The sequence below is a fragment of the Dicentrarchus labrax genome, unplaced genomic scaffold, assembly GCF_905237075.1.
Source record: "Dicentrarchus labrax unplaced genomic scaffold, dlabrax2021, whole genome shotgun sequence".
NCBI lineage: Eukaryota > Metazoa > Chordata > Actinopteri > Moronidae > Dicentrarchus > Dicentrarchus labrax.
The window spans coordinates 15,100,903-15,126,905 of record NW_026136717.1 but is presented as its reverse complement, the minus strand read 5'-3'; the positions used below and the strand labels follow the sequence as shown (position 1 = coordinate 15,126,905).

General features: G+C 40.7%; 2 protein-coding genes across 4 annotated transcripts in view; both read left to right on the top strand.

Moving 5' to 3' along the window:
* Positions 1-10,757, top strand: part of LOC127379255 (phosphofurin acidic cluster sorting protein 1) — a 63,303-nt gene extending 52,546 nt beyond the window's left edge. For both annotated transcript variants that reach the window (XM_051428630.1, XM_051428629.1), the window contains exons 12-24: positions 183-304; positions 1,160-1,295; positions 1,651-1,755; positions 1,859-1,965; positions 3,074-3,228; positions 3,494-3,604; positions 3,775-3,877; positions 3,983-4,025; positions 4,134-4,176; positions 4,267-4,408; positions 5,304-5,542; positions 5,776-5,895; positions 6,002-10,757. In XM_051428630.1, coding sequence (XP_051284590.1) covers positions 183-304; positions 1,160-1,295; positions 1,651-1,755; positions 1,859-1,965; positions 3,074-3,228; positions 3,494-3,604; positions 3,775-3,877; positions 3,983-4,025; positions 4,134-4,176; positions 4,267-4,408; positions 5,304-5,542; positions 5,776-5,895; positions 6,002-6,120 — 1,545 coding nt within the window. In that variant the 3' untranslated portion in view covers positions 6,121-10,757. The remainder of the gene's footprint in view (positions 1-182; positions 305-1,159; positions 1,296-1,650; positions 1,756-1,858; positions 1,966-3,073; positions 3,229-3,493; positions 3,605-3,774; positions 3,878-3,982; positions 4,026-4,133; positions 4,177-4,266; positions 4,409-5,303; positions 5,543-5,775; positions 5,896-6,001) is intronic.
* A 1,339-nt stretch (positions 10,758-12,096) lies between these two features.
* klc2 (kinesin light chain 2) lies at positions 12,097-25,849 on the top strand. Of its 2 annotated transcripts, none has more exons than XM_051428912.1 (14): positions 12,097-12,283; positions 15,566-15,811; positions 15,898-16,234; positions 18,516-18,732; positions 18,833-19,022; positions 19,135-19,308; positions 19,467-19,566; positions 20,207-20,256; positions 20,482-20,549; positions 21,259-21,367; positions 21,697-21,849; positions 22,129-22,253; positions 22,482-22,539; positions 22,756-25,849. In XM_051428912.1, exons 2-14 carry the CDS (start codon positions 15,584-15,586, stop codon positions 22,837-22,839), a joined length of 1,893 nt encoding a protein of 630 aa, XP_051284872.1. In that variant the 5' UTR covers positions 12,097-12,283; positions 15,566-15,583; the 3' UTR covers positions 22,840-25,849. The 2 variants fall into 2 exon arrangements, with proteins under 2 accessions (XP_051284872.1, XP_051284870.1); XM_051428910.1 differs by lacking the exon at positions 12,097-12,283 and adding an exon at positions 12,727-12,834.
* The last annotated feature ends 154 nt before the right edge of the window (positions 25,850-26,003 follow it).

The window sequence follows — 26,003 nt, the reverse complement described above, 5'->3', positions numbered from 1 at the left end:
ATAGAGTGACGGAGATGATTGTTTTAGGATTCCCAGTATCTCCTTTTTCTGACACCGACAGTCTGTCTTTGTGTGTGTGTGTGTGTGTGTGTGTGTGTGTGTAGGAGCTTTTGTTTGTGTGTTTGTGTGTGTGTGTGTGTGTGTGTGTGTGTGTGTGTTTGTGTGTGTGTGTGTGTGTGTAGGAGCTAACAGATCAGGAGCTGTTTGCTGAGGTGGGCCCCTGCATCATGGTGTCAGTGGCAGAGAAACCCCGTACACCCCTGAAGAGCAGCAAAAGTGAAACCCAGGCCATGCCATCACCAAGGTAACCAATCACCCCAAAATTACAAAAAAAAGTATAAAATTTGAATATAAGTTAAATGCATAACTTTTAAATTAAATATTCAGGCCTTTTTAAAGAAAAAAAAACATAAATTTACTGACAAATTAACACTGATTTATTCATTTATTCCTTTCCTTTCAATCCAACACACTGATTCAGCCTTTCTTGGTCTGAAATGACCAGTCACATGGTGGCTACTGTTAGCTTCTTAGCTAGAAGATGACATTAATGAGTCACTTTCCTTTTTACAGTCCTATTTTCCTTGCTCTCAGTCATGCCACCCAGTGATAATGTCTTTCAAAGCAGCTGAATCAAAAGAATCTTTAGGAAAGAAGGGAAATTCTGTGTGATATTAGCCTACAATTGCCAACAATTTGGACCATTGTTCAGCCAAAGTCATAAGGTTTCACAATATCAACCCAGAAGTGGCCAAACCCGACCGATATGGGCTATCAAGAACTTTGTTACATACTGTGTCTGTGAACCGGAAACCAACTTGTGGATATGATGTCACTCTCTGCACATATATGTGTGACACACACCCACACACTCACCTCACCTCTTTCTTGTGACAATCAATGGTTCCAGGTTCACTTTCTTTCATAAAACCGTGACATAAACATTGGTTTGGGTGTCAGGCACCTTTTATCAGTCAACTACATACGTACGCGATGCAAGTTTTAAAAATAAGCGAGCTATGATTAGTAGGCGTCCAACTTACAGTCTTGTCATGTCTCTTAGGCAATAATTTATTTGCTTCTCAGAAGGAAGAAATATTGTGTGGTCTGTTCCCTGCATTTAAAACAGTTTTTAACTATGCTTTCCATCCCACCCCAGGTTGGACGGAGGACACACACCCCGACAGAAGCGTGTCAGCACTCCAATGAAGGAGAGACAGCTGTCCAAACCTCTGAGTGAACGGACCAACAGCTCGGACTCGGAGAGATCCCCGGAGCTGGGACACAGCACACCAGTGAGTTAGCCTTTTAACAAAGACACTTTCCAGGATCTTATCATGAGTTACAGCATCATTTTAACCCCAGCATGCAGAAAATAAATCATATTGCGCATCAGAGGGATTTACACTTTAGCTGCCTTTGTTTTGTGTCCTCCTCCACCCACTCTCTTCTTGTCTTTTCCCCAAGTAAAGAATGTATCCTGATAATCTACGACTCGCTTGGAGCTCAGACATGAATTATGCATGTGCATGATGAGTCATCTGCAGAGTAAATTTGTCGCTGTAGGGTGGTTTATGTACTCAACATATATATGTGTGTGTACGGTGTGTGTGTGTGTGTGTGTGTGTGTGTGTGTGTGTGTGTGTGTAGCTCCTGAGGAAGGTAGTGTACGACCAACTAAACCAGATTTTGCTGTCCGACTCTGCGCTCCCAGAGAGCCTCATCTTGGTCAACGGCACTGACTGGCAGGGGCAGGTAAGGCTAAAGAGTGTGTGTGTGTGTGTGTGTGTGAGAGAAGCCTTTTCCAACATCTGCTTTGTGGTTTTCATCAAACATCTTACTCCTTGTGTGTTCGCAGTATGTTGCAGAGCAGCTGCAGGTACAGAGACACCCTGTGGTCTGCACGTGTTCGGCGGCCGAAATCCAGGCCGTGCTGTCCGCTGTGCTCACTCGCATCCAGAAATTGTGAGTATTTTTCACACAGACACACAGAAGAGCACACATTCTGAGTTGGTTTGCAGGATGACTCATGTTCTTGGTTTTTTTTGCCGCTCTAAGCCTTATTCTTTCAGTTCGACCCTTTTTTCATCTTCTCATCCATCCTCCACATCTCTCCCTCCTCCTCATCTTTGCCCTTATGACTCCACTTTACTTTTGTTTATGCCAAAACAATGCTTCATGTATCTCCCTTATCTTTTCCTTCTTCTTTCTCCATCTCTTGACCCTCCTGTGTGTGTGTGTGTGTGTGTGTGTGTGTGTGTGTGTGTGTGTGTGTGTGTGTGTGTGTGTGTGTGTGTGTGTGTGTGTGTGTGTGTGTGTGTGTGTGTGTGTGCCTCTCTCTCTCTCTGTTTACTTTACTGGACTTGAATGTAAAGGAAAATAGGGGATAAAGAAAAAGAAAGCAGTGGCGGTTAAGATACAAACTTGTTACAAACAGATTATATCCAAATATGTCAGAGTTGTTTTGGTTTTATAAAGAAAAGTATATTTTTCATTATCAGTCACTGTCATAAAATATATATATATATATAATAATAAAAACATTTATTATATCTAATTTTATGCCTTATTTAGTTTAAGTTATTTCTTGAGGCAAAATGCCAAACACTCACAATTTGCAGCCTCCCAAATGTAAGGATTTGCTAATTTTCACAGTTTTTATATGACTGTAAATTAAATATCTTTGGGTTTTGGACAGATTTCTAGACAAAAGACGTTTTTTAAGATGTCATATTGGACAACCATTCTTCTAGACTTCACATTTAAGGAAATGTATCTCTACATACATCCCCCGGATGGTTCACATGATTTCATATAGCAACCTCTTTCAATCTTAAGTTTGAATTTCTTATTTCTATGTTGGTTAGCTGAATTTGAGGGATTTGTAGCATGTCAGTTTTCTGTGTGATTTGTTTTCTTGTCTCCACTGTTAACTACAGTCTTTCTGAAGGTGTTTTTTCAAAGGCCTTGATGGATGATACAGTGTGATGAATTTCCAGTCGATCCACTTCTTTACAACACCACTCACTCTCTCTCTCTCTCTCTCTCTCTCTCTCCCTGTCTGTCTCTGTAGCTGTAACTGTAACTCGTCCATGCCTAGAGCGGTGAAGGTGGCGGCGGTGGGCGGCCAAAGTTACCTGGGAGCCATCCTGCAGTTCTTTGTCACTCAGCTCGCCAACAAAACATCCGACTGGCTTAACCACATGCGCTTCCTGGTTGTGCCTCTGGGTAAGAGAGTCTGCTTGTGTTTCCATGGTGATTTAAGAAGTTCTTGCAGAGTCATGCTGCAGCAAGGTTTTATTATTCTGGCTAGAACTGTTTGGGGAGCGACAAACCCTCTGTCCTTTCATTTTTTGGACATGATTGCACACAGTCTGCATTTGCTGTGCTACAATTGCACCTCCATTAAAAGTTGGCTTCACTTTATGTTTGAGGGATGACATGCTCGCTTTTTATTTATACTTTTTGTTGTTGCACTTCTAATCCAAATCAGGCTCCCATCCGGTTGCCAAGCACCTCGGGGCCCTTGACAACCGCTACAGCTCTTCCTTCCTGGACGGGGCTTGGAGAGACGTGTTCAGCCGCTCTGAGCCGCCACAGACAGGTACCACCCGTCTGTCATACAGATAAACAACGGATGATGATTGAATACAAACGCGCACACACACACACACACACACACACACACACACACACACACACACACAAACACACAAACACACACACATTTGGTCCTGTCCATGAGTGAATTTTGCCTTTTTCTGTCACCTCCAGATCAGTTGGATGTAGCGGCAAGAATCGCCCAGTACATTAGCGGGGCCACAGTCACACACCAGCTGCCCATCGCTGAGGCCATGCTCACCTGCAAACACAGGACGTGAGTGCACACACACACACACACACACACACACACACACACAGGTCTCACAAAATGGATTTACTCTGAATGTTTTCTTTTAATATTCTTTCTCTCCCTTTCCAGGCGAGATGAAGACTCCTACCAGAAGTTCATTCCTTTTATAGGGGTAAGGGGCTTATAGGTTTACTTTGGATGGTATTGCAGGAGGTTGAAAGCAAATCTGACTTTTGCTGAGGATTTAGATTTGTTTCTGACATCACTTGTTGTTTTCCAGGTAGTGAAGGTTGGTCTTATCGAGTCCGGACCTTCTCCCACAGGTAAGGAAATAGTTTTAACACATACAGACTGATTTAATTCGATTTAGCCGGTGATAGTGTGATAATGTTTGTTTTTTTGTGCTCGTCAAGGAGATACAGAAGAAGGCGTGGCGGTGAGCTTGGCTGTTCCCTCCACGTCTCCCCCCTCCCATGGCTCACCCACGGGGATGATTAAAGAGGCAGCCACGCCCCCCTCCTCCCCCTCCATGGGCAGCGTTCTGACTGCACAAGGGTAAGACCGACCTGCTTATTATTCTTCCTCCATCCTATCTTTTGTTCCTCTATTTTTTATCACCGTTTTTAGGAAACATAACTGATCATCTATCTTCAAATTCTATAAGCACTGATACCAGAATGTAAAAATATTCTATTTAGGTTCAAAACTTTTGGTTTTATCAGTATAAAACTGTATAAAACGTAAATTCTGAATCATCATTTATTTCACTGGTGTTTAAATTATTTATTTGTGTGTAAGCAGTGCTTTAATGTTGCAAGTGCACCAGGTAGTGTCTCAATGGGGCTGCATTACATAGTGTTGGGTACAGTTGATTGCAGTTTATGGTTGGTATTGTTTTGCATGTGAAATAGTAAAATTGCTAGTAGCTGTCAGGTAAAAGCAGTGCAGTGAAAAGTACAATATTCCTATCTAAAATCTCACAAATTACAGATGTAATATGTTGTCAAGTAAATTTTGTAAAAATGTTTCCTTATCTGTCAACATGACACAACACCAAACCTGTGGATGTTACTTTCAATACTAGTTAAATATTTTGTTCCTGGCAGCAGTTCCAAAGAAGTGAGGGGCTCTTTGATACTTCAGTCATGTTTTCATCCTTTTGATTCAGTTGATTTTTGCTGCAGTCCTTCTCTGAGGAGCAGCTGTCTGCTCTAGCATTTCTATTTCACCCTCTGCAGAACACATTTGGTGCAAGTTTTGAACAAAATGTACAAAATTCAACTATGAAGTCCATCTTCTTTTGAACTGGTTATGAATTGTGGCAGATCAAGTCCTGCTGAGGCTGACAAAAAGACCTCACTGGATAAATAAAGGTTTAAAAGGAATGCTGCTCCAAGCGATTCTCGTGCCTTTGCTTTAATAATTGTCTATAAACTCTTCCTGTCCACAGAAGTCCCAGTATGTCTCACGGCGTGGACGCCATTGGCCTGCAGGTAGATTACTGGCTGGCCTCCCTGGCTGAGAAGCGGCGGGAGGGCGACCGGCGCGACACAGGTTGCAAGAACACACTAAAGAGCGCCTTCCGCTCGCTGCAGGTCAGCAGGCTACCAGGCGAGGGCAGCAGCGACCCACAGGCCCAGGTCAGCACCATGGCCATGACCGTGGTCACCAAGGAGAAGAACAAGAAAGGTGAGTGAAGATTATCAGATGTAAGAGAAATGATTGATTTTGTGTTTTCAGGCCAAGCACATAATAATCAGTTGATCCGACCCTGCACTGAACTACATATTCAACATCTCGCATAATGCTGTGGCCTATTGTGTTGCATCCCCACACACACACACACACACACACACACACACACACACACACACACACACACACACAGTGCTTTTACAATTCCTCTCTCTACCTCTCCTCAGTTCCAACCATCTTCCTGGGAAAGAAGCCAAAGGAGAAGGATGTAGATTCAAAGAGCCAGGTCATTGAAGGCATCAGCCGACTCATCTGCTCCGCCAAGCAGCAACAGACCATCCTGAAAGGTAAGCCTGAAGGATCCCGACGGTTCTGTACCTCTTTATGTGTGTTTGTTTCAATACTTTGGTTATTCAGCTGAGTTTTTTGCGTGTCGTTTCTGTTTCCCTCCAGTGTCCATAGACGGCGTGGAGTGGAACGACGTTAAGTTCTTCCAGCTGGCTGCCCAGTGGCCCACTCACGTCAAATACCTACCTGTCGGACTTTTCGGCTACAGCAAGCCTCCCTCCTAGGGGTGAGCACCCGCCGACTCCTCTGACCCTCATTTGACCTTCGACTTTCCTCCATCCTGTCACACCTTTGGGCAAAGACCCCGCCCCTCAGTACCTGCAGAGCGGAGAGAAGACGTCGAACGGCTGGACTATTTTTCTTTCTTTAGTTTCTTTTTGCTACAGTCGTCTTGTTTCTGTTTTGGGACGGAGATAAGGAAAGGAGGTGTTGGGGTGCCGCGCTGTTACTAGTCACTTTAATGCCCCTTTTTGTGAGTGCGTGATGAGTGTGCATGCACACGTGAATGTACATGTGTGTGTGTGTGTGTGTGTGTGTGTGTGTGTGTATGTGTGTTTACAAGGGGCTTACAGCACAAGTTTATTAGCTTACTGCCATTTACGTTTCCGTTCTATGGAATGCAATAGCATGCAACAACTCACCGATTTCAAGCCCTTAAAGTCCAACCCTCAACTTTTGACTTCCGAGTTCCCAATCACCTCCAGACCTGGTCCACACGTGCATGCTCCGAACTAACAGATAACACCACTCATGTGCCGGGAACAGTAACATTAAAACAAAAATAGAAAAATATTGAAAATGCAACAGGGCTTCAGTGTTTGCATGAGCCAGTTAAAACACAAAGAAAAGTCTCACAAATTGCAGTCAAATAAAAGGCTTGCATGTGATAAATTTCTCTTTTACATGTTCTCCGATGCCCTTCCAGTCCAATTCTTTCTTTCTTTTTCATTTCAAGGGCTTCCATATAATTTAAAATATTTTTTTTCTGTACCAAAATAAGTCATTTGGATGTTGAATGCCAAGCGTTTCCTATCAACAAAAAAAAAAAAAAAAGAATATCTATAAAAGGGAAGTGTCTTTTTTTTTTAAATTGTGCTCTAGTTAAAAATAGTAAAACCTTCCCTTTAAACCAGTTTTGTGAAGAGTTGCAGGGCAGGGGCTACTGTAACATGCAATTTTCATTATCTTCTTATTTGCTATGCACTTATGAATACACATCTGGGTGTTTGCAGCCTACAGCTGGGGAAAAATAGACGAAGCCTCTCAACAGCAGAGCCAACAGGAAACTGAAACAACAAAATGCTTATTTAAACAGTTCAAATCTCAGCAGCGTTGATGGGAATATGATGGGGAAAGAGTGTCCCCCCCCCCGTATAAACTCTACTTTTCCACAAGTATCCATACGGCGAAAAATCACCTACAATAAAGCACAATGTCGTCTGCCAGTTGTCCCCCAAATTTCTTTATTGGCAACAGACTGGCAGCTTTCTATTCAGTGAAAACAGCGGACCTGGTCGAAAATCAATTTTTTAAAGCATTTCTCCTTAATAACCTTCATTTTATCAAGTAAAAAAATAAAAGACGTATTTGCATTGGTTTCAGTTATTGTGGCACAGGTCTTCTACACGCTTTCTCTAGGATGTCGTGAGGTGAATAGTGACTGTACAGTAACTGGTAACACGTGTGTGTGTGTGTGTGTGTGTGTGTGTGTGGTGAAATAAATGTAATGTGGTCAGAAACTTTAAAAACAAAAAATCACTAAAAAGGAGGAATACTTTTTCTACCATGTGACAGAGAGGGCATGCAATTGGTGTGTGTGTGTGTGTGTGTGTGTGTGTGTTGGCACTGTGTGTTGATGATGTCATTATCAATATCACTGATTATCAGATTAGGGCTGCAAAAGCTGCAGTAGTCGTCTTGTTTACTTTGTAGCCTGGCACAAGGCGAATGCAAATTTTTTTTTTTCCCACCACTAAACAACCTAGAAAACTAAACAAAATCTTAAATTAAATTCACTTTTATTGAATTTAGGAATTACAGGAATGTATCTACAACAGTGGTTTATAACAATAATTGTTCTAAAGAGCAATTTTCTTTTAAATGCAAAGCCGTGTAGCTCTGCCTTGTGTCACCTACATCGTAACACTCTCCATCTCCAGTGAAGTATTAGCGAAATCGTTTTTTATAATAGTGTTAACGCCAACGTCTTGATTTAAATGCTGTTTTTGTTCGTTTTGAAAAGTAGATTAGAGAGTTTTATTACAGTGTTACGGTTGTGATGTCGGCAGCACGTCTCAAACTCGGCTCATTGTTCTGTTGGATGGCACCTGTGACACGAGGTTTCACACTGAAGGGTTTCAGAGCTCGCTTTGTTTGTTCGCACTCTGTTTAACAGCTCATCTGCCACGGCTGAACCACCACTCAGTTTGTGCGATTTTAAAGTCCTCTCAAATATTTGAATGTATTGAATTTAGTTTACATGTCTTTGTGAACGACTTGAGGCACAAGTTAGAGTTGTGTGTCACTATAATAAAATCATTTGGTGTTATTTGGACTAAAAGAGTTCAGTGCAGTGATACGAGCGAGTTTGGATACTTTTCTGTTTTTGTGTGTAAGTCTTTTTTCACTTGTGTTGCTGACAACCATTAAGGGCTTGACAGACAGACGGACTGACTGACAGGTTTGAATCAGTCCTGAATATAAGTGAACATTAATGTACTGTAGTTTGACGTTGAGGTTACTAAATCATTTCATTCCAAAATTGATCACATTTTAAAATACTGACACTTGCTGTTGTGGAAGTGAACTCAATCTGAAGATCTTTGCTAAGAAAAAAAAGTACAATCACTTTAAAATAACCCATACTTAGGAAGGGTTTATAATTTGCCACTAATGACTTCATTAATGTTATAATGTAATAAAGGTTGTGAGGCCAAATTTCAATGAAGTGTCCCTTTTGTACATTATATCCACTTATATATGTTTTATATTAACAGTTCAAATGAGTACAAATCCCACAGAATCACCACAAAACACTTAAATTTCATCAAAGTACTCAAGATTTTATTCTCACTGGAACAAATTGCTTGGGATTTTTAATGAATTAACTTTCTACCGCAGTTTAATTGCAAAAATAATTCCTAAAACGTCGCAATCTCTTAGAAAAGCTGTCATGAAATTAGGCATTTCAGGCCGCAACACTCCCAAAATGATAATATGTCAGTGTTGTGTTGTTTCTGCTGCCCCCAAGTGGCCAAAGAAATTAAAATAATACTTTAAGTTTAGATGTTAGCAGGTCATTATAAAGAGCTTTTTCTACTTACATTTAACCATTAGACCTGCAATTGTGTCAGCACAGGTTATGAGGAAGATCTGAAGTCTAATTCTACCATTGGTGGAATATATACTGTGGATGGGCCAAAGGGATCCTTCATCAAAATGTGGCAACGCAAAACTTCACTTACTTTATGTGTTGTAATAGCTCCTTCCAACCTGTTTATATCATTTTAACCTTTAATTAAGTCACTAGTGGCACACTTTATTGTGAAAGGGAACCACATTTTTAAATTAGAAGAATGGATTTGGAAGATTTATATAGAAGTTTTGGAATTAAATGCTTGATCACTTTTACTTAACCTGTAACAATGGTGGATCAATGATCTTGTGTCTGCTGTTAGAGACAACCTCAACTAACTCAAAATGCTCTTTGCCTTGTAGTGTTGTTAGCCTAATTATTGCAATGATGTTAAACTAAACCTTTCCTAAATTGTATAAAGTTATAGTTTATTGATGCCTCTTTTGCTTGCAGCCTCCGCAGGGAGGTTAAAGGTCGGCTGACTCTCTCCGGGGCTCCCTGATTGAACTGAACTTGGAAATATTCTACAGAAAGAGAGGCATTAAAAACCAAATCACTGCCAAAACTGAAATGTAAAGAAATTGGTGGTTATATTCAGATAGATTTGTGTGAGTGTGTGAGGGGGGGGGGGGGGTTTGCTCATAAACTGAAAACACATTAACAACAAAGTGATCCTTGTTCTTTAGTCATCATTTCAATGTTTGGAGGAACTGAATGCTTTTTTTTAAACCACAGCCATGTTCTGAAGCTTTTCTTGTCTTTGCCACCTTTAGACCGTCTTTCCCCTTCATGCTTACCTTTTACATGTTTTTCTAAACGCTGGTTGTTCTGTATGTAAGTCTTGAACTTGTTCCTGTGTGTTTTTACCTGTACCTCTGTACCTGTGTGTGTTTGTGACGGTGTTAACGATGGTTCCTCTGTCCCCTTGACTAGTCGTGGTTAGAGATTAGGAGCTGTTTGGTCCATCAATAATCTCTGTCAGTGATCAGCAGTGTCTTTTCTCTCCACTGTCCTCAGATATATGTCCCTCTGACGATTGAGAGAGTCTTCTTCACCAGGCTTCCACAAGCTTAGCTTTCTGAAATCATCTTAAATGATATTGTCCCCATTCCCTCACAGCTTGTAAATTTTGCTGTCTGTCCTCATGGGAACGGGATTTGCCTACGAAAACAGTAGACTTCTGCCTGACGAGGTTCTGCTCGGAGCAGAGCGTCCTAAGCTTGTGGACTTGTGGAGAGTATTTTGCACATGCCATTGTTTCTTCAGCAGCAGTCTTCAGCTTTTTTGCCTTTTGCCTATAACAATAATTATAATAAACTATAATGCTTGTACATATCAGATAGTACTTGTTATATTGTATTCTAGTTCTGTTTTTTTCTTTTTCTTAATTTGACATGTTTTGTAGTACTGCTTTTTCATGATTATGTTTGTCAATCAAACAGATGTGGGATGAAAAGTGTTTATTGTTTCATTTGTTTTTTAAAATAAAAATATTCCTGATTTGTAGCTCAGTCTCTCGTTCTTGAAATATAATACCACATGTATGTTTCGTGTGTGTGTTTGTTGCTAATATAGCTTATTTATACTGGTAATGGTGGTGAGATTATAATTTATGAAACTAATTTAACTAGGGATGCACAGAATATATCAGGGCCAATAAATTGTATGTCAGTTATGGGAAATGTCTAATAATATGTATTATTCTTGTAATTTAATTATAGGTCAATAATGCAAAACATTTGATAGGCTTTATGATGAACTTTGTGTCAACAATAGCGATGTGCTTTGCCCAAGATGTAGAATGATCAGTTATCTTATTGGTATCGGGCGTAAGAAGCAGGTAATTATCGGTATTTTCTGAAAGAAAATCTATATTGTGCAATCCTGAATTTAATGGGTAGCATAAAGTTGGCTGCATTTATGGTGCAGGGGGGAAAAAAGTATTTTACCATTGCAATTACACCAAATAGTGAGCTATATTCCTCATATATTTCCAACTGACAACAGAAATACTTGAATGAATAAAAGTGTTTCTTTTTATTATCGGGGTACAAACTATTAAAACGGTTAAACGCTGTAGACCAGAAGCTGATTTAAAGACTGAAACTCTAATTAAATTTTGCACATGATGCTTGTGAAGCAGGTCAGTGGTTCACAGTGAGCCTCTCATTACCCTGATGCCCTATTTGCCCCCCCTCTCATACAGTCTTTGGATGGGGCTGGTGCTGACATCAGACCACAAAGAGTACAGCAAGAGATTTCACTTCCGCCTACATCCTGTTCTGTGGAAAACCTGTTAATTATTTTATTTCATTTTTTTTTGTACTAGGAGTCAGTCACTGACAATATACTATTTTAATTCCATTTACCAGCTAATACTTTTCAAAAATATATGATCAAATCAAAACCAAGTGACGGTGTTGTATGTTATCATATTACTATTCATTCAGTGAACGTTTCAGTCCTGTTCTGTATTTAAAAATACCTACACACTGATTAACAACAACATAAAAATGATATTAATTAGTTAATATAAACTTGCATGTTGTCAAAGCCTTAGGGGATGGTGTCAAATAATAATTGCATCTTTGTTAAACTGACAAAATACTCAAGCTGCACAGTGCAGTCAGTTTAGCTCAAACTAAATTCACAGAAACCTCCAGAAAAATGTTTCAGCTTTTTAAAAAAAGGACAGATAAATGGCAATAAACATAATTCAGATTCTGAAAACCTCTATGAGGAAATATTACTAGTTACAGCGGCACTTTCAGCCCTACGCATGCGCACGATCATTTCCCGCCCCGCTTGGAAAATGGCGAACGTGAATCATCTTGACATTTTACTTCATCTTTGGTTGGTCGGATTCTGGGAGAACAGCCATTTTTCGTCTCCCAGCTGTCATATTTCTGCGATAGCATCACTTTTTACAAACTAAATAAAAGTGTTTTTTGTGTGTGTCGTCGGGGAGATGACCAGTTAGTAACGGCCAACACTTTCGGACACGTTTAAGAGCTTTCTTGCTGTCTTACTGGGTAAGTTAAGGTGACGGAGAAGAGGCTACTGCTAAGCTAAACAAACAGACTTTAGCTGTAACTGTAAGCGTATTAAACTAAACTGAGTGGTGTGGGAGCTATTTCGGTGTGCGTTGTACCGGCCAAATAACGTAAGAAGCGTGAAATGGACACGACAGGTAACGTGTTAGCTAACGGTAACACAAAACAACCGGCCGGCGTCCTTCAGAGTACAGCTAACGTTATTTACTAAACTGGCGTTTGCATCCATTGCTTGGCTATATTACGGTTTGGAAACAAAAAATGGACTGTGTTTTAATTTAATAGTATAAATTCGTCCTCCCTGATAACCTGCGTTGTCGTGTTTTTTTTTTTTTTTTTTTGGCAGCTGAATATATCGTCCTACGTTTGCGTCGGTTAAACGTTTTATTTTGAAAGAAACAAAACCCCACAACCGGAAGCAGTTTGCTTTATTTTGGTAGACTTGACAAGTGGGTCCGTCTGGAGCATCACAACATTGTCCTGCTGCTTTGTTCGAGGGACAGAAAGCATCGCACTTGTCTTCGATGAAGGTAAAAAAAACCAACAAAAAAACTAGAAACTAAAAATATATAATATTTAAATGAGCATGAAGTCGCAGTTATATATTGTTAAAGTAGATAAATGTTTTATAACCAGCTGTCAAATCAAACGTTACATCCTCGGCGAGGTCCGTATAGTGTGTCATCTGCAGTCACAACTCGCCAGTGTTTTTACTTATAAAACAGCAGGGTTTTTTTGTTTTTGTTAATTGTCCTTATTATATTCTTATGTGTGCATGTGGTAAATAGTGTTAAATCGCCTGATATAAAGTGCTTCACTGGTGTATTGTGTAACATCATGGTCGCTCGGGCCTGCACTGTTTACAAACAGTTTACATGTCGGAACCAGACATTTCAACGCTTTTGCAGTGAGTGACATTTGTTCAACAGATCATGTGTTGTACATCCGTCCTTCCCTGAACACTGCTCTCCTTTGTCGGTCACCTTGATTGATCTGCTGCCAAGCCAAACGCTGCCGCCCCTCCCGGCCACAGGCCTCGACCATCCACCGGCTCATTTATTCATTTGTTCCCCTCAAAATAGCCAAATTAAAGGTGGGTAAATGGGCGATAACGTTCATTTCGGGATGTCACCCTTTTGTTTTTAATTTGACGTGTCACAGCAGTCCCTTACTGCGTTTGCAATCGGTGGACATGAAGGGGGAAGTGTGAATATTGGTGCATTGCAGTCAGTGTATGAGGCGGATGGGAGGGGGGGTGGGTGAGTGAGAGAGCTAGACAGACACACATATAGAGAGAGAGAGAGAGAGAGAGAGAGAGAGGGAGGGAGGGGAAGAACAGGTGCGCCTCCACCATCAAAGCAGGAAAAGAGAGAAAGTCACGATGATGCACAATTGGCTCCTCTGTCCTTCTGCTGCTGCTGCAACGGTTTCATTTACAGCTGCTCAATATTTAAACCCTGCATGCTCCGGATAAACTATAGTGACTATTTACTGGACCAGACCCCCCGCCTGAATCTGAGAGATATATGTTAGATATTAGTTTGTGTACAGTAACAATCGTTTCCCCTAAAGGCCACATTAGGAATAAATTCTGACCTCATTTGTGTGTTGTAGCAAAAGAAATGAACAGTGAATGCCTCCTTTATCTGCTGGTCATCATTACTCATGATGACCAATCACATGACTTATCATTTCTTTTTACAGACATTATCACCCACTGCTTAAAATAGATCAACAGTCAATAGCAGATGCCACTTTTGGGTTCTTTGGGACATTTTTATAAACTAAAAAAAGAAATTAAAGCTGAATTGATGAAGAAAGCACGATCAGTATTAAGGTAGTGAGTGGAAAATGTTGTGATACAGTAGTTTATATTCAAGTTTGTCTGCTGACTATCAATGTTTTTAGCCTGAACATTGAAACTGTTGTCGTGTTCTGATTTTTGAGGCCATTACAATATATATAAACATTTAATTGAGAGTAAACAGAAGTGATTCTGATAAATCAATCTACATTCATTATTTAGCATAAACATGAACATAAACATAAACATGAATCCTTTCATTTTACTGAGTCGGACATTTTACAGTAAAACTAAATAAACGTTCTTGTGGACAAAATACTGCATGTAATGGAGTCAGTATTTCTAATTTAGTTTAAACATCTCTGGTCTTTGGTTTAGATCCTCTCGTGATATATGATTACTCACTCTGAATCAATCTCTCCTAGAAAACAGCAGATCTGTCGAGTGACAGCGTCTCATTTTAATTGGCTTTACTGCTTTACACAGGCAGCTGCTGCGTCAGTTTCAAGCTCGGAGGAATCCTCTTGTAGTAATCTGAATGGAGTTTAACTATACATATACTACTGTCTCACACACACACACACCTTAGCGCTCTCTATCTTGTCTTACTACCCAAGGGGAACGTTACATAATAATGAAATAGGAAACCATTATGTAGCTGTTGACCTTTTTGAAATTGTAGAGAAAGGCAGCGGAAAGGGAGATGAAAGCTTTTTTGCAGCAGCAACGTTTTTAATATTTCATAAACTTTCCATCTCTTTAAACTCTGCAATCATAATTATTGAATTTTAATGTGCTATCATGCAATAAATGTGTCTCAGGAATGTTAACCTCATCCTTTTTCTGGTGTCTCCAATTTTGTGCTCTTCATTAAGGTTATTTTTAGTGTCGTTTTCCTACTCTTTTTGGCACATGCTGTACTTTAGTGTGCAAGGCATTTGTTGTGTGCCCGTGTGGATAATGAAACTGTCTCTCTGAAACACACGCAGCAGGGAAATATTGGATATGAATGCATCCTGGGAAGGTTTTATATTAAAACAGTAGATTTCAACTTCTTGGCTTTTGACACAATTGTTCCTCATTTTTACCATCATAATGAATCTTGTGAGAATTTCTTTCACTTTTTTTACCCCAGTTTGTTTTTCTTTCTTTTTTGACCTTCCTCTTACTGAGTGTCTCTCTTTATTCCCTCCCTCCTCATCTTTACTGTATCCTGTTTCCATTCTCCTCTTTCTGTCCTCCACCTTTCTTCTTTTCTTGTCGCTTTTTGCCACACCCACCTGCACTTGACCTCAGTGACCAACAGATAAAGGATGTGGTTGCGCTGAGCAGCTTGTGTAAATTGTCAAGCAGGACAATGACAATGCACACTCAGCACAAACACCCCCCATCCCACTGTTGAATAAAAAAATTCACCCGTCTTATCATTGTGTTTGTTTCTTTTCTTGTCCCTGCAGTGTGTATGAAACCAGGCAATGTCCACCATGGTGTATCCACGTGAAGAAGCCCTGGAGCGACTGAGCCAGGATGAGATTGTCCTCAACACTAAGGCCGTCATGCAGGGCCTGGAAACGCTGCGTGGCGAACACGCCCAGCTCCTCAATTCGCTGCTGGACTGCACCCAGCCACCGGCTGCCCAGGAGAAATCTGGACTGCTCCGCAAGAGTCTGGAGGCCATCGAGCTGGGCCTGGGAGAGGCACAGGTGAGTCCTAATAAAATAAATTGCTTTATCTTTAATATCAGCGAGTAAAAGTAACATTTTTGTTGTCCCTTCCTCTTTTTCCCCAGGTGATCATCGCCCTATCGAGTCACCTGAGCGCCGTGGAGTCGGAGAAGCAGAAGCTGCGCGCTCAGGTGCGCCGGCTCTGCCAGGAGAACCAGTGGCTGCGGGACGAGCTGGCGGGGACGCAGCACAAGCTGCAGCGCAGCGAGCAGAGCGTCGCCCAGCTGGAGGAGGAGAAGAAGCACCTGGAGTTCATGAACCAGATCAAGAAGTTCGACGATGACGTCTCGCCCTCAGAGGAGAAGAACCAGAGCTCTGGTGGAGGCGGCGGTGGGAGTGGAGGAGACACTTCAAAGGACAGTCTGGATGACTTGTTCCCCAACGATGATGACCAGGGACCAGGTATGACAGCACCAGATATTAGACCACAGACAGGAGATGATAACAAGATGCTCAAAAGACACACAGTTTATAGTAGGGCTGCAAGTAACAATTATTCTCATTATCAGTTAATCAACAGATCATTTCCTAGATTATTCGATCAATAATTTTGTTTCTAAAATGTCTTTTGTAAAAATTGTAAAGATAATAAATGTATTCAAATAGTTTGTTTAGTCTGACCAACTGTCCAAAACCCAAAGATAATCAATTTACTGTCATAAAACACAGAAAAACAGCAAAAAGAAACCGGAACCAGCAAACCAGCTTTTTTCCAAATTTGCTTTGTTCGGATGGAAGATGGTGTCCTAACCTGCAAATTGTAGCATATTTATATGTACGCTTGCTATATAGACAACATTTCTTTGCTCTCTTGTTTATAACATGACTGTTTGCGTGTAAATCAGTCTGAACCATAACTAAGGCTGCAAAGTAACATTTATCTGCTGTTATTTATTAATCTATTAACTATTTAGTCTAAAACATGCCCAAACTAAGGACTTAAAGCAAATCAACAGAGCCAGAAATGACAGTTTACAGGACCAGGTGCCTGATACAGGAGGAGAATAACCAGTGGTGGTGCACCACAGGAAGATTATTGGTTGTGATTTCCTGAGAGTAACAATCCTGTTTCATACAGAATTTCTGACCCTTGTCTCTCTGTAGTCTAAGGATGTAAGTCATCGTTTCCATTGACTGTAGAAAGCTTACAATGTCTATAAAAATGTCCACAGTAGGATAGTTTCCCTAAAATCAGTATTTGTTAACAGTGTTTAATTGCAGCTATTTAGGCAAACATTTAGGCATATCTCCAAAACTCACACTTAGAATTTGATCATGTCCCGTTAATAATTAATACTTTTATGAAGGTGGAAGTTGTTAAATCAGACTGTATTGTATTTTATAGAAGGTTGTTGATAGTATTAAGCAACTCCCAAGCTTATCTATAGGCTAAGTAAGGACACAGAGGCCTGAATGCACAGTAAGAGAATCAATGCTGTTATTATTTGGAGGTATAGAGTGTCAAAATAAAGTCACCCGGATCTCAATACAGCCGTGCCTTTCAATAACAGAAATGTTCAGGACTCAACTGCCCTGAAGCCTTGAAGAGTAATTTAAACACTGAGGCACTAGTTGTTCTCACATGTTCACACAAGCAGCTCCTTGTATAAGTGGCTAACCTACAGTTTGGCCCCCAGCTGTGATATAGTTTAGAGAGGACGTATTTGAAGCAGGAGCTGTGGTTTGGTTGATGCTAAATTCACTGTCTAAACAGAAGCTGCAAATGCATTTGTGGATCAAAGTGAAATCAAATTGCAGATAGAAAAGGTCACTGATGCAGCGTGTTACTGTGTAAAGCTTGTTCAGCGTTCCTCCCCATTAGCAGAACAGTAAGTGCACTTGTGTTTGCCTCTTGGTCTCTTCAATTATTTATAACCAAATAAACATAAAGGCTTTACTGTATATCAGCTTTGTTTATGTACACTGCACATTTAGCCACAACATGTAAAAATATATATTTATATTACACATAAAGCTCTTATTCTCTTATAATGACATTATTATTTTTACTTTCTTTATATGGTCTTCTTTTACATCAGTCATTTCCCTCTAGTTTTGCTTGATTTGATGTTAGGAGTAGGTATTAACTTTATGTTATGGCGATCTGTTGTCTTTCTGATGTATATATTGTGGCAGAAGGACAGAGAGTGAAAGAAAAAGAGCAGAATAGTCCTTTTGAACCTTGAAGAGAGTGGAAAGTAAGAAGATGAAGATTTTAAAAGACTTTAAGTTTCTGGACTTCAGCACTGTAGGATTAAAATAGTGAAGTACAGAAGAAGAAATAATGGCATCTGTTACCAGCTGTATGTCCGTGAGCAATGATGTGATCCCGAGTGAGTTTGACTGAATGTGTTTTTTTATCGTCCCCTTGTCCTGCTTGGATTTGGTATTTAACTTCATTGCCTTTGTTGGATTTAAGTTTTCCACTTTCTACAACCTTTCAGGCTTCTCTTATACATACATACATAGGGCGTTTCACAAATATTTCCATCTTGGAGTGAATGACGTAGGTTGCGGGATGCATTGTGGGATAGTTTAAGATCATGCAGCAAAAGCTAGCCATCCAAGACCGTGAGACTAACAGAGAAACAAGGTATAAATAAATGGAAAGGACAGACAGTTTAAAAAAAAGAAGTTGGAGAATACTCCAAGACATTTTAATATCCTCCCCTCTGTCCCACAGCCCAGCCCAGTGGAGAGGTGGCGGCCCAGCAGGGAGGCTACGAGATCCCAGCCCGCCTCAGGACGCTTCACAACCTAGTGATCCAGTATGCCTCTCAGGGGAGGTACGAGGTGGCCGTGCCGCTGTGCAAACAAGCCCTGGAGGACCTGGAGAAGACGTCTGGACACGATCACCCCGACGTAGCCACCATGCTCAACATCCTGGCCTTGGTGTACAGGTGGGGGGGCGGGGGACTTAGAGGAGGTTCTGGGACAAACATTTAGAGTTGATATCAAATAAAAACATTTTGAAAAAACTGCTGTTGTTTTGGCCTCCAGAGATCAGAACAAGTACAAAGAAGCCGCTCACCTCCTGAATGACGCCCTGGCCATCAGAGAGAAGACACTGGGGAAGGATCATCCAGCTGTGGCCGCAACCCTCAACAACCTGGCCGTTCTGTACGGCAAGAGGGGCAAGTACAAGGAGGCGGAACCTCTCTGCAAGAGAGCACTGGAGATCAGAGAGAAGGTAAAAAAAACCAAAAACAGCTCTAAATGTTTTCTCTACAGATTGTATGTATGTGAGCAGTTTTGTTTGTTTATCTGAATAAAACAATAATGAAAGACTGTATTGTTTCCAGGTGTTGGGAAAGTATCACCCAGATGTGGCCAAGCAGCTGAACAACTTGGCCCTCCTGTGTCAGAACCAGGGCAAGTACGACGAGGTGGAATACTACTACAGACGGGCCCTGGAGATCTATGAGTCCAAACTGGGAGCTGATGACCCCAATGTGGCCAAGACCAAAAATAACCTGGTGGGGACATTATTAAGGTTCTACATTCATGATGAGTTTTAAAACTAATCCACTCACACAGTCTACCCTTAACAGTAATGAACCTTGCGCGTTAATCTTGTGATGAAAGCGTTTATTTTATTTTTTAATAAAAGATCGTCCTCCTTGCTTCCCCTCAGGCTACGTGCTACCTGAAGCAGGGGAAGTTCAAAGATGCCGAGGCTCTGTACAAAGAGATCCTGACCAGGGCGCACGAGAAGGAGTTTGGATCCGTCAACAGTAAGCAAAGCCAACATTCAAACTGCACGTACTGCAAAATATGCACATGACTGACCTTTTAATCTTGCTGAGAACCCTTAATCTTTCCTTTTTGGTGACATTTGGAGTGCCGAATGATATTTTCTTTTTTCCCACCATAATGGAAAATGTCCAGGAGTCGACCCATTTTCACTTCCCATGACAGTCAGTGTTTTGGGATTCAGGTTTTTTGTTTTGGCCACACCCTGATCGCTACCGTCGCTCTCGGTACTCTCAGCAGGTCAGAGGATTATTTTGTGCTATCGAAGCGTGCGAAGCAGCTTAATGTTGATATTTCCCTCCTGCTGCCGCTAAGCCTATCAAACCCTTATGTGCTCACATGCCCAGCACAAGAGGGGGGGGGTGGGCTTGGCAAGAATTTGGCATTGCAGGAGTTGGATCAAACAAAGAAAGGAAACAAAGTATGTGTTTATAAAATCACATTTGTTTACATGGATAGCAAGGCTTCTCTTTGGAATGTAGGTCATTTATTTATTCTTTTACCTCATTTGTTTTGTTTTTCCGGCAACTTATTTACAGTGTTGTCGTCTTCTCATGATATTGTTCTTGTATATGAAATGGCATTTATTTGTTTTTTTTTTTTTTTGTCCTCATTTTGCAGATGACAACAAGCCAATCTGGATGCACGCAGAGGAGAGAGAGGAGAGCAAGGTCAGTTATTTAGTTTGACCTTTTCCATTGAAGGCAGGCAGCTTATTATATAAATGGACTGGATGGCAAAATAAATGGAGAACAGCAGACTATACAAATGACAACAGGGGCATTATAATTGGCTGTTTAATAGGATAATGCTTCATACTTGGCTCCTCGTGCTCTCAGCCTCTTTTCATCGTATTCTCCCTCTCCTTTCTCTCTCTATTGCTGTCCCTCTCTCAGGGTAAGCGCAAGGACTCTGGCCCATATGTAGAGTATGGAAGTTGGTATAAGGCCTGCAAGGTGGACAGGTGAGTCAAACATTTGAATTCACTGGAAACATGTAGGAATTAGGAAGCTGACAAAAATACTACTTTTGATAAAACTGCTAATTGTCAATGTTTTTGCAAATAAAATCCCAAAACATATGACCATTTATATGCCAAAGAATAATCAGAAAAATGGTGGACTCTTTATTTTTCTTTAATTATTACAATCCATATCCACATTTGCAATGATGTCCAATAACAAGTTGTTCTGTCAATCAACAGACAACAGGGAATATCATTAAAAAAAAGAGGAACTCAGTTCTGTATCAATTTAAGGTTGTCACAATAGGACAAATGTAACACTTTTCTTCCCCCGTTTGTCTCAGGAATAAACTTAAACCATGTTACAGTAAAAGTCACACTGATAAAACAGATGTAAGTGGGTTATCAGGTCCTTAAAGCAGCACAAGAGAGTTCACCGTTTGTTCTCACCTCCATTTGGCTTTGAAAAATGGCCAATATCCAGTTCTAATAAAAGGAACAGGCTCTGCAAACTAATGTATTAGTTTAACCTTGACTGTGGCTTGGCTGAACTATGTATTAGAGTACTTGCTGTGTTGCTGCTGCAATTCCCCCAAAAGCCATCTCATGGCTCAGTTAATCTTTGTTGTACTGAAGGTGAATGGAACAGAAACAGACTTCGATGAGAAATACCTTAAAATAAATACAATGTTGTGGGTTTTTCTTGCAGCCCCACAGTGAACACAACCCTCAAAAGTTTGGGGGCTTTGTACCGTCGCCAGGGCAAACTGGAGGCAGCAGAAACCCTGGAGGAGTGCGCCAGCAAGTCACGTAAACAGGTACGACACAAACACACAGACTGCTGCAGGACCAGGTTGAATTACTGTTCTTAGATTAGTCGACTGGGCTCTTTTAATTCAACAGACATTCCAGCTGTTATTTATTAGCCCACAAACAATGACACGCTGATTTAAAGATCAGTCACAAAGCTAATGTGTGTACGTTCGTAGACATGCTGTGTGATCTATTGGGAAAAAGCTGTAATTTTCTTTTCAATCTCTTTTAATCACTCGTCTCCAATCTTTGTTTCTCTTTGTCTCTTTGTGTTTGCATCTGTGTCCCCCCCCCCCCATCTCTCTCTCTCTCTCCCCCCCACACACACTCTAAGGGTTTTGATGCCATCAACCAGAGTAAGGTGGTGGAGCTGCTGAAGGACGGCGGAGCTGGAGGGGGCGACAGACGACACAGCAGGGAAGGAATCAACGGGCAGGGAGGACAGCGGGGGGAGACTGAGGGCGACGACTCCGCTGAGTGGAACGGGGTCAGTTCATTCAACTACTACTTCAACACTAAAGACTGTGTTAATACCTTCCTCATGTAAAAGCTAGCACAGCCTTGCAAACAAGGCAATTCAATTAATATTAATAATGTAATTATTTGACATTAAACATTTTTTCAAAGGTAAAGTCCCTTCAATAGGGCACCTTAGGTCGGAGTTCTGATGAAACCAAAAACATAAGAAGGGATCCTGGTCTTTCTATCCTGACAAACCTTAACAGGAAATCTCTTTAATTTTTTTTTTCTTTCTTTCTTTCCTTAGGATGGTAACGGGTCTCTGCGTCGTAGCGGCTCCTTCGGGAAGATTCGTGACGCCCTGAGAAGGAGCAGCGAGATGCTGGTGAAGAAGCTGCAGGGGAGCGGACCACAAGAACCCCGCAACCCAGGGTAAGATTAGAAGTTCAGTAAAACTTTTCTTATCACAGGGTCCACCTACCTAGACCTTCTCCATCCACTGAGGCTTGTGGATGTGACTGAAAAGCTCTGGAAAAACAAAGTTGACATTTTTGCGTCTTTAAAGTGACTGAAAATGTATTTCTGATCCAATCTACTGATGTGCTCATAATGAGTTTTTAATGCTTTAGTCTCACTGTTTGGTTGTATTTTTTTGCTCAGAATGAAGAGAGCGAGCTCCCTCAACTTCCTCAACAAGAGCAATGAGGAGACTACACAGGTACGAGGTTTCATTCATGTATTCATGACACCTGCTACAGCACATGATTTAACTAGGCCCGTGCCGTCTGAATGAAACATAATCATTAATATTGCAATATTGTACATTTCAGAAAATTCTGTTTTTGGAGGATCCAGTTAATTAAATACCCCACAAATCCAGTTCTGTCATCTCACAGCTTTAACATTAACTGCTCTTTTTTTTTTTTTTTTTTAGGACGCCAACACCGGATTCTCAGACTGCAGGGGACTAAGCGCCAGCAACGTGGACCTATCCAGACGCAGCTCCCTGATTGGCTAGACAGAGACAGGAGGCGGGACTCAGGAGACACAGAGCGGCCCGATGAGGAGAGGCTGTTTGCAGCTTGGTTTGATCAAACAAACACACCTAAAGCTCAAAGCGAGATCAAACACTTGCACCTGCAGCATTATTTTTTATATAACACTGAAAAAAAAAAGCATTAAACGTCACTAAACGTCATCCTGTAAGACACAGTCCGTCATCCTGTAAGACACAGTCGCTGCTGCTGCTGCTTCGCTGTACAAACTGCTGCCCGCGATCAGAAAAAGAGAATATTTAGATACACATTAATCAGCATGCTGCTTACTAGAAAGTGGAATGTCTGCACCTGAACACCTCGTGTTTTTGACTCATAGCACCGTAGCAAAGCATCGTATCGACATCGTGGTCTCTTCGATCTACACTCTCACGTGCAGACACTCAACCTTAGGTAGGCCAAACCTACTCCGGTTTCAGTTCAGAGAGAAGCATTGCACTCTGTATATTTCACCAGTAGCATGTTTGCTGATGCTAACCACACATCGAATGCATCACAGACGGTAAAAATGGTACAGTCCGCTTAGATTTTATCAGAGAAAGGAGAATAGAGAGTACAGGCTCTTCGATCTTTGGGGATATTCAAAAAACATTAGCACTAACCATTTAAACCTCACTTTTTGCCTTCTTGTTTTTTTTTTTTTTTTTATGTATATACAGTTTTAAATTATTTGATATTTCATTCTTTGTATATAGTGAATATTGATTTTCTTTTTTTTGTTTTCATTTTGTTTTTCTTTTTGTTTACACTTTATTGGTTTAAAGAGGGTCTCAGTTGGAGAAAATACGACTTTTTTGATGGGGTGACGACTGGAGAAGAAGATAAGATGAAAGGAAATATTGAAATGAGCACTTAGGTAAAATGCTGATAAATTTAGTACCTCAATCACTGAAGTCTGCTGACATTCACAATACGCGACAAGGTTTCAGTCTAAACTGTAATAATGCACTTTGAGCGTGACAGTACTGTATCTGGTAGTTTCCACTGCGTCCTCAGCTGGTCAGGCTTGCAGCAAAAATGTGTTTTTCAAATGAATTTTCTTGGTGGCCTCATAGGTTGCTCTCACAAGAACCTTAAAGTAAAAAAAAGGAAAGTTCATTTGAAAGTAAATTCACAGTATGTGGTATAACAAGTTTAAACACTATAAACATTACTTTCAGGTAACTTTCCCCCATGTCTACCATGAAAAATGATGGAAGTCTGACAGATGTTGAAGGAAAATGCTGTGAAAGACATATTTAAATACAATTTGTTTACAATCATGAAACCGGGATATTCAAGGCATAATCAACCCTCATTTAAAAATATGGGTAACTACTTTAATTATTGGTTCAAAGCTGGTGCAGTGCATCAGCTACAGTATGTTTACTTTTATGAATTCCTCTTGTGAATTGTTTTTCCCTCATTTTGCTGTTGCTGAATATTTATCATGTTGTACAAAACAATCCTCAGTTTTATATATTTAATGCTGACCTGGATGGAACTCATCAGTCGTAATCAAAACACCGGCAGAGATCTGACTGTTGACCATCCGTCCTCAATGAATTTTGTTGTGCTGATGCGTTTTTCCTGTTTTGGCTCCAAGCTTTTATGTTGAAGGTACTGAAAACTGATTATTTGAATGTTACATTTCATGTTGATTGTGCGGTCCGGTGACATTTACGCTGGATTTTTGTGCTCTGCTGTTTGCAAGCGGGCGCTAAACTCCACCAAAATAAGACCAAAACCAAGGGAACTGTCCACAGAATGTACACGTCTTATTATGTGAAGTGGAAATCAGGCTCAGCAGGTTGTGGCATCACTTCCTCAACTGGGATCAGATTGTCAGTGAATTGCTTTGTTTTTTTTTTTGGGCTTTCTTTTGTAAGTTTTCCTTTCTAATATAGGAAAGCCAAAAAAAATTTAATTCTTGACAACCTGAGTTTGATTTCAAAAAATGTGAAGATGCAGGTTTTGTTGTGAAGGCACTTTGTCAACGATGGTGCGTGCACACCATCGCCATGTGCCGTGGATAACCCGCAGTCGCCCTTCTTGAAATCACCTTTTGACGAGGTCACGTTGCTGAGTCTGAGAAAAGTGCTAATTATTCTATCAGCTTCTGATTGTGCTGTGTGAGGTGGCACAGGTTTTTGGATAGTAACAAAAGAAATACATGCATGAGGGGACGAAAGAGCAAAGCAAGTGTGTTAAAGCAGGGAGGGGGTCAGTGTTAAAAAAGAAAAAAACAAAGTGCTTCTGAAAGACGACGTGGGAAGAAAAGTGCTTTAAGTGTTGTTCGCAGCAAATAATGTACAGAATTATCAGTATACTACCTTTATATGTATGTTTACTGTATGTCACTTGTACACACACACACACACACACACACACACACACACACACACACACAAAACAATGTTGGGAAATTCCTTTAATCACAAACTCAATCTCAACACCATGTAGTTGTGTACAAAAGTTAGAGATTCACTAATTTGTAGTTGGAAGGTCTCCAAAAAAACAGTTCTTTCCTGACTGTGGGTTCCTCTACACACCGTACTGTAATACCAATATTAATCAATCATTTACTGTATTAATCAGGTACTTGTTCACCCCTGGGTTAGTTTCTCTGAAATCTCTCAAGCTTCTCAGGCTTCGTTATGAAACTCCATTAAAGTATGAATATTAACGCACTGTGTTGCTCAATAAAACGGCTGAGAGGAAAATAAAAACTGCTCCGGTTGTAAATGTTTGTCCTGAATCTCTGTTGCTGGAAGATTTCGATCCAAAACTCGAAAGATAAATCAGATCTTTGTTTCTCTGACGTCCAAATATTAACGGAGATCGGTGCATTTACGTGGAGCCATTGGTGGTAAATGTTGTGGGTACGAGGGTCTTGTATATGTATAAGTTCAGCTTCTATATTGCTGTGAAGGGGCCAACCTAATGTGTATTTTATCAAAGGTTCAATAAATACAATTCCACTTTTCAAACTGATTCTGTGTCTCGTACATTTTCATCCACATGCTGTCAGAAAATGTCAAGATGATATTCACCTTCTTTCTTTGAGATGGTTTTGACCATTTCAAAGTGTGTGTGTGTGTGTGTGTGTGTGTGTGTGTGTGTGTGTGTGTGTGTGTGTGTGTGTGTG

Bases quoted from the DNA above. Each gene is read 5' to 3' on its own strand.
- klc2 (XM_051428912.1), top strand. From the start codon at position 15,584: ATGTCCACCATGGTGTATCCACGTGAAGAAGCCCTGGAGCGACTGAGC. The intron at 16,235-18,515 runs GTATGACAGCAC...TCTGTCCCACAG, and splicing joins CGATGATGACCAGGGACCAG to CCCAGCCCAGTGGAGAGGTG. The intron at 19,309-19,466 runs GTGGGGACATTA...GCTTCCCCTCAG, and splicing joins CCAAGACCAAAAATAACCTG to GCTACGTGCTACCTGAAGCA.